This window comes from Verticillium alfalfae, genomic scaffold (assembly GCF_000150825.1).
Source record: "Verticillium alfalfae VaMs.102 supercont1.2 genomic scaffold, whole genome shotgun sequence".
NCBI classification, from domain to species: Eukaryota; Fungi; Ascomycota; class Sordariomycetes; order Glomerellales; family Plectosphaerellaceae; genus Verticillium; species Verticillium alfalfae.
In genome coordinates, this window is record NW_003315037.1 from 3,169,668 (window position 1) to 3,177,299 (window position 7,632).

The 7,632-nt window shown below is 55.0% G+C and overlaps 2 protein-coding genes across 2 annotated transcripts; both read right to left on the reverse strand.

Moving 5' to 3' along the window:
• Nucleotides 1–2,424: 2,424 nt before the first annotated feature.
• Nucleotides 2,425–3,806, reverse strand: VDBG_02443 (conserved hypothetical protein; the record flags this gene model as incomplete). The annotated part of the gene is made up of 4 exons (XM_003008209.1): nt 2,425–2,698; nt 2,775–3,135; nt 3,194–3,566; nt 3,633–3,806. The coding sequence occupies 4 exons, from the start codon at nt 3,804–3,806 to the stop codon at nt 2,425–2,427; spliced, it is 1,182 nt and encodes a 393-aa protein (XP_003008255.1).
• A 3,402-nt stretch (nt 3,807–7,208) lies between these two features.
• Nucleotides 7,209–7,630, reverse strand: VDBG_02444 (conserved hypothetical protein; the record flags this gene model as incomplete). Its single annotated transcript, XM_003008210.1, has 2 exons — nt 7,209–7,236; nt 7,323–7,630. 2 exons carry the CDS (start codon nt 7,628–7,630, stop codon nt 7,209–7,211), a joined length of 336 nt encoding a protein of 111 aa, XP_003008256.1.
• Between the last annotated feature and the right edge of the window lie 2 nt (nt 7,631–7,632).

Sequence of the window (7,632 nt, forward strand, 5' to 3'; positions counted from 1 at the left end):
AGCAGTACAGCATCATTCATTCGAAGCATTCGAGACCTCACTTGAAAAGCATCACGACCACTCACATCCTGTCAACTTCAACAAACGTTCCTCCAAACGTTCCTCCAAGCGTTCTTCGATCCAACCGCCACCATGTCGAACACGCAATATGTTTCCGCCATGTCCATCCCTGGCCTTGAGCGCGCCATGATGCCCAAGCTTGTCCACCAGACCAAGAAGCCCCAATCCAAAGTGGTCACCAACCAGCCTGCCATGGCCTCTCAGTCGACCCTCGTCAGCCATGGCGATGCCACGGCTCTCAAGGATAGCGACTCCTTGTGTAAGCTCGGTATGTCATGCAAAGGCTACAGTTAACGCGGGTCACTGGCTAACACTCGTTTCAGATGTCTCACCCCAGCGCGCCTCCTTCTTCGGACGCATCAAGAAGCATCTCGCATGAGAGGTCTTGCTTAATAGCGCTACACGACGTTACGACACTCAGCGAGAACGAACGCGCAAGGTAGTCTTCAAGGGCTGCTGGATCCGCGCGGGAGTTGGTCTTGTTTCATCTTTTGGGGTTGCATTCTCGGTCAACGAACGATACCTTTGCTCTGATTTATTAGTCTAATAGCCTCCGGCAAATTCGGAACAGGTTCTCTATTTTATTCGCCCAAATTTCGTACTCTAGCTGTAGGCGATATGTCCATTAGGGAGCATCCGATGAAAGCATTTGCTTTATGGCCAGTAGCTGTCATTGATTCGACCTAGTGTGTGAAAAAAACAACGGCTCAACATATAGAACTGGTGCCATTGGCCACCATGCAGCATTCTGTATGAGAATGGTTGTTCAACGTCCAATCAGATTATTGGCAACCGACACATCGCTAAGCTCCGAGCGTGAGAAGAGTTTGAGCTCATGATAGCGGATCTGTGTTCCCTCGCTTGTCAGGTTTGAAACCCAATGCAGACGTGTTTCATTCGTTTGGCAACCATCAAATGCCTTCTTTGCAGTTCGTCTCGCACATTGGACGTCTTTACAAACTTTCACAGGCCCCCATTCTTGGTACCACACCAGATGGCTTGCGTGAACGGGCCTGGATTTCCTTGAGGCTCGCCTCCGCTCGATCCCTGGGCTAGCTCCTCCCATGCTGTTATGGCCGTGCATTGTATATAGAGAAGGAGACTCGGCCCAACTGCCGAGTGTATTTGTTTGTAGGCCTGTTACCTGATGGTCGCAGACCACGACTCTGGCGTCTCGTTGGTGTCTCCACGGGCCTCGAATGACTGCCAAGGCCGCTCCGGTTCTTCCGCACATGAGTCTGGTCGCCAGCTTGACAATAAAAGAACCACATAGGAGTATGACGTCGATCTTCCGACCGTAAGAGAAGCACGCAATAGCAAATCGCAGGTCAGGGTCACCACAACAGATGCATGGCCAATGGCCATTTTTTTGACGAACCGGCCGCAGAGCTTCGCGTAAGTCTTGCAACCGTCAGTCGGCAATTCACTCCGGACCAGCTGGGAAGCTCGCCTAGCGGCGTGGAGACTGTCCGTGCCGTTCTCATGGGTCATTCAAACGCCCGTGTCGGCCAAGTCTATACGGCTTTGGCGCTCTGCGAGTTCTCGCGCCAGAGGGGCTGGAGATCGAGTATATGTACAAGCGGATGGCTGGCTGGGTAGCAGTAAGATTTCTTTGCAATGCAACGGCTATCCGCACGGGAAATCGTGTCATATCGAGATTTGCAGGTGCCACAGGCTCCACGACTGCGACCGTAACCCGCTCTCTTCTGATCCGGCCCGTGGGTCTGTTGACCTGCTGATGGATCTTTTGTGCCGTTGGCCCGGCTGACAGGAATATTGGGGAGTGGCATTGATGGCTCGGCACAGAGCGCGCAAGCGACCACATCGCGGCGGTGAAAGTCGACGCGCCTTGCGCCTCGAGCCCACCCGGGGAGCAAGGGGGTTCAGCGACCAGTGGAGGCCCCCGGGGACCCTGGTCCAGGGGTGAATGTGACAGGTCATGTACGAGCAGCGTTGCCCCAGCATGTGAGGCGGGCTTTTGGTCAACGCGGCAATGAAGCGTCGCTTACCTCAGTCGGGCAGCCACTCTTTAGACTTTGACACTTCGCACATCTTCTGCCGCGTGACCAAGGCAGCGTTCAAACACTGATTCGTGACTATATCCGCTTCAATAGAGATCGACTGGCACGGCGCCCTTCAGACTGGAGCAACAGGGGGCTTATGCAGCATTACGTGAGGAGTCCCAGGCATGATGATCAACGACGGACGCCGTCGTGAATGAACATTGGTCCGTCCTACATGATTCGAGATTCAACAGATCAACAGCGAAAGGCACATGGGAGTGTGATGATGCAGAAAATCAAACGCTTCGTTATTTATTAATGAGATTATGGTCTGACAAGACGTGACGCCCGCCGCGGCGCATTAGTTCTTCTCTATGGGAACACCGTGTTCCACTAGAAAGTCTGCTGACCCGTGTGTTGTCCTCGTATGCGACTTGACAGGATACAGCATAAAGGCAGGTCCCTTGTAGTTGGGATCGGAGTATTTCGGCGGCCGCCCTGCGGATGCGCCGCGGTTGTAACCTTCCTGTCCGGGCGTGCCGGACGTGGCGAGCGGTTCTCTCTTCATAATGATTCGTAGTAATGGCTGGAGGACCGGGATGCATGATGCGATGATGAGCGTGCCACCTTCCACGCTGGAAACATTGTTAGCATTGAAACCCGTTTCAAGTGGGCGCATTCAAGCGCGGTGGGCGGGGGGCGTTGGCTTACTTGTTCAAGACGACGATCTCGGCAGTTTCCCCTGCGATGAGAGTTAGATGGTATTCCGATTTGAGATTGGGGTGTTTCAGCATGAGGCTCTTGGGACGACGTACAGGAAAAGTCTTTTGGCAGCCAACACGGTAGACGCGTGCACTTGAAAGATGGCTACGCCAGTTGATCCTAGTGTCGTTTTGCCAGTGCTGGTTCTGGGGTTGTCCCGAGTTTGTCCCAGGTCTACCACTTACATGCAGCCAAGCCCCCAAGGGCAAACGGTCAGGGGCAATCTTTCTTGGTTCCTTCTTGATGCCAAGGTTGAGAAGGATCAGACCCGGGTACACCGCGAGATAGAGGTCAACAGCAGCGGAGAAGACTGTAAACGACGTTAGCTTGATGGTCTTCCTCGGGATAAGGAAGAATCCAAAACTCACCTCCAGTTGCGATGGCGTACCGAACCAGGATTTGGGGATCCCAGCACTTTCCCTTGATGTCAAAGTTCCACTGGGACTCTGCGGGAACACACCTCCCCAGCAAGAAGACGGCGTTGAGGGCCAAAAGGACGTTGCAGACGCCGGCCATAGTCCAGAGGACAATGGTATGCGTCCGTCCGGGACTCATGATGCGCGTAAGGACGGCAACGACAGCGAGCTTTGGGATACCGAAGGATAGGATACCCAAGGGAAACCCGACTAGGGTCCAGAAGACAACACCCTCTTGCTCTTCTTGGCTGAGGGTGACAATGTGACGGCCATTGCCGTTATCAATGGCCTTGACGGCCAAAGCCACGGAGATCCAGCAGCATATCTGAAGCCTGGGTCAGCGCCACATGGTCCGGCAAGACAGGATCAACTCGACTGAGGCCGTACTCACCACAGATACCACGATAAGCCAGTCGTCGGCGTGGAACTGGCGCAGGATCTTGCCTCGAACCCAGAGGCGGGCGGCGGTAAAGAGCGTACTGAAGACGGAGACGGGAATGATGACGGCGAGGATGCCAGGGCCTTTGTTGGCGTCGGCAATCTCAGGCGGGATGGCGTCGGACATGATGACGAATCTGATGTGGTTGATCGTCTTCTAAGAGATGTTTGTTCCTTGTGAAAGGGTTGGGACGAGTCTGATGGTCCTCAGTCTTGTTTGGATTCACAGAAAAGGAGAAGCCAACACTGCGTCGATATCCGAGCACATGTGAAGAGGGTATCAAGACATGATCTTCAGGCCGGATCCGAGTTGAGACAAACAACGAGATGCGCACGCGGCGTGGCTGTCGTGCTAGCTGCAGGTCGAGTCGAGTCGAGTCAACGGCCTGTTGGTGTGTGCTTTCCTGCCGGATGGAACTACAAGAGACGAAGAGAACAGATGGATGGTGCTCGAGAGGACCCGACGGTGCGTTTATGTTCCCAACTGAACAAGCAGAGAAGGGGGGGGGCGTGCAAGCGTGCGTGCGTCCCCGACCAGGGGACAGAGGCTGATCAGATAGAGGGGAGTGTATCCTGGGACACTACTCTGGTCGACCTCTGTGCGCAAGCATGGAGTCTAGCATCAACCGCCATCACACACCCCTGGGCGGGCCTAGGTGAATCCACGCCGCGTTCAACGGTGGCCGGGGCTACATGTCTTGGGATTGACGCGTTTATTCGTAGTCGCGCAGGTCATTGCGGGTTCGTCAAGAGTCAAAATCAGGGCATGTCCAGGGCCATGTCATACTTGGTCGTGGTGCTTGTCTTGGGGGGTAGGGTGGGTGGCAGGTCGGCATGATAAACCCCCTGCGACAGTCATCTGCCGTCAACAGAGTGATCACCATTGCATTTACCACTTCGGTAGTGCGAACCCCTGGAGGGCCGGGGATCCTACCCCCTGGACGGTCATGGTTTCCGGCGCCGCGGGGGGCTCGGGCCTCGGGGTTGCAGTCGTGGTGGCACTCTAGTGTCCATTTGGCGGGCTTTAGAGCGGGCTCAAGGCGGGGCATTGAAGGCCATGAGAGGTCCATGAAGGCAATGGGGGCCTCGGTGCGGGGCTTGGTCACGGCGGACCTCGTCGGGTGCCCTTATCACCAGCCGGGCAACGACTGTTCGGACACGTTGGTCTGGGGTCCTGGGCGTCTTGGGGGGGCCTTTGGGACCTTGCTTGGTACCTGGACCAATATTTCATGGGTAGGGCTCCGGATACGGGTTCCCATGCAGGAACATGCTCTGCTCGGCGACCTCAGTCTGGCTCAATGGGACAAATTCCACCGAGATGGTCCACGATCCTGCACAGGGGTACGTCTTTGCTCATGTTTGGTAAGGGCCATTGCCTCTCCAAGTTCCACCTCTTCACGTACTAGTGCTGTGGCGGTTCACGATAGCAATCAAAGAAAAAGGATTCTCCGGACGAACAGACCTCCTCGTTCTTTCGCAGCCACGGAGCAATACCCTGAAGAAGTGAAGTCCAACAGCGTAACGCACTGGTTCGGCTGGTCCCCAAGTCACACCATGGCTCGAAGCCAATCGAGAAAGGGTCACGCACAGATGACGCCCTCCGCGGCTGTGGGTGATCAAGGAGGCGTTCAGTCTACTGCAGCGTGGGACGAAGGAGGGTGCGGGATTCTAGGCCCACTGGGCACCGAGGGATTGGGCTGGGCACCCACGACACCAACAGCCAAGACTCTGCAGCGCGCGAATCCACCAGCCCGCATCGGTCTTTAGTGATCCGCTCATCCATAGCGCGACTTCGAGTGAGACAAGCTGCCCGCGGATCTTCCCCAGTAGGCCACCATGATCTGGCCATGTTCTGTTGGCGGGTGGCCGTGATCAGCGATCGTACCAAAAACCCTGATCTTCTCTGATGGTTCTCACGCGATCGGGCTACCGCTCACATGCTGTGCGATGTCTTATGTTTGAGGATGATCTTTCGGAGGGGGCCGACTTTCCCGTTGGATACTGGGAGCCCGAGCACATGGTGTTGCATGACCGGAGGCTATTCTCAAAATCGAAACTGCCCTTCAAGCATCGCAAGGGCGATTGTGCCAGGCTTACATGGTACATCCGGCCAGTGCGGAATGCCCGGTATCAGGGGTCATATACCCTCCAACTTTCTAACAATGCTACGTAACACCACGTCTATCTAATCTAGCCCCAGCCTGGTCCTCTGTCAATGTTTGCTTGTCACTCGATATGATATCGCAGTCTGGGGGAAAGCTGGCTCTTCGGGTTGTATTTGTCGTGGCTCTCCTTCAAAAGTCTCGAAGTCAGCAATAGTAAGCAACTCAGAGCCGGCAAGAATTGCGAATCAAAGACAGCGTGGGGTGTCTAGCTTCACATGGCGACCCCCATCCATCTTGTCGCATGTACCTGCTTCTGTTCCTTCTTCTGGTTGGGTTTCACGCATGTGGCCAGCGTCAGGGCAACACGGCACATTCAAGCGGAGAACCCATGTCGAGTGCGGCTGACCTCCAGCCAGCGGCAGCAGCTCTCTCAGCAAAAACTTACTTGCAGCATAATCGTAGATGTGACAAGTTTCTAGGCCAGGCACACCTTTCAAGCGTGGCGTCACATGTTCAAACCTATCTGCGGCTACAGTCGCGCACCGCCTGCATTATTTTCCGACTCCGGGCACGCCGTGGCTACGATTGACCTGCATTCGAGTGCCGAGGGCACCGCTCAAGGCAGGACCCGATGTACTTGTCAAAGGCGACTGAAACAATCCCGCGATGCCTCCATAGGCATATCCCGCCCCCGTCTATATTTGGTCAACATAAGCATCACAAATGAACCGTTGACGGGAGCCTCCCGCCTGTGCCGCGGAAATGAGGAGCCTACTGTCTCTGAGGACCTGCCAGTAACCCGCAGTGGCTTTGGCATACCCTTGACTAGCCCACGCCCCCGAAGAGGGTGCACCCTTGTGTGCTGCGCCAGCCGCCAGGGATCACCGTCCCGCGAGGTGCAAAAATCAAGCTGTCTTCCCCCAATTCAACAAGAAACCTGGGACGAACACGAACGCCTCTTTTTTGACGCCATTTAGACTCTACTGCCGTCGTGCGGGGTCTCCCGGGTTCAGGGCGGATGATGCCATCACAATTCACCCGCTGCTGGTGAAACAATCTAGGCCTTTGTCACCGAGTCGCGGACTGAACTTTCATGAATGTGATTCGGTACTTGTTTCCTCCGAATGCGGTATCTGGCATACGGCCTGGGATATGGATGCACGCAGGGGACGGGGGTCAAGATCCGACTCTTGCAACAATTCATCAGTCAAATGAGGAAGTCAAACCTCGACAATGCCGAACTTGTGACAAGATTGGCAGCGACGGATCCGAAAGGCTTCTTACACCGGCGGTGCTCATTTGCCGATTGACAGGAAGCAGTTTCTCAGAGTAAACTCAATTCGCGACTCCGGAAACGAGAATCGTACGGCAATCGGTTACAGAGGAAAGAGAAACTCGTCGTGACCTTGAAGAACCCCTAACCCCTAATGAGCATCTTCGTAGTGCGACAGTCTGTAGAGCTGGCGTCAGCGCCCCCGTTTTCTCCCACGTCGCCCCTCGTGGGGGGTCTCTTGCGGGCTTATCGATGCATCACTCACTCGATGAGATTCCCGTCTGGATCTCTGACATAAATGCTGCGTATTGGACCCTGGGCTCCAGTACGGGCGACCACTTCCTCGCCTTCAAGAATCTGGATTCCCGATTTCTGAAAGTCGGAAATGACGTCGTCTAGGTTGGTTCCATCCTGGACCAGGAAGCACAAGTCGGCAGTGCCAGGAAGCGCAGTAGTGGCTTTTGGCTCAAACTCCTTTCCCTGCTGATGGAGATTGATCTTGTAAACCCCAAACTTGAGAGCGTGTCGCACAATTGAAGGATCTGTTGAGGATACAAAGGATTCCGGTTTCAGTG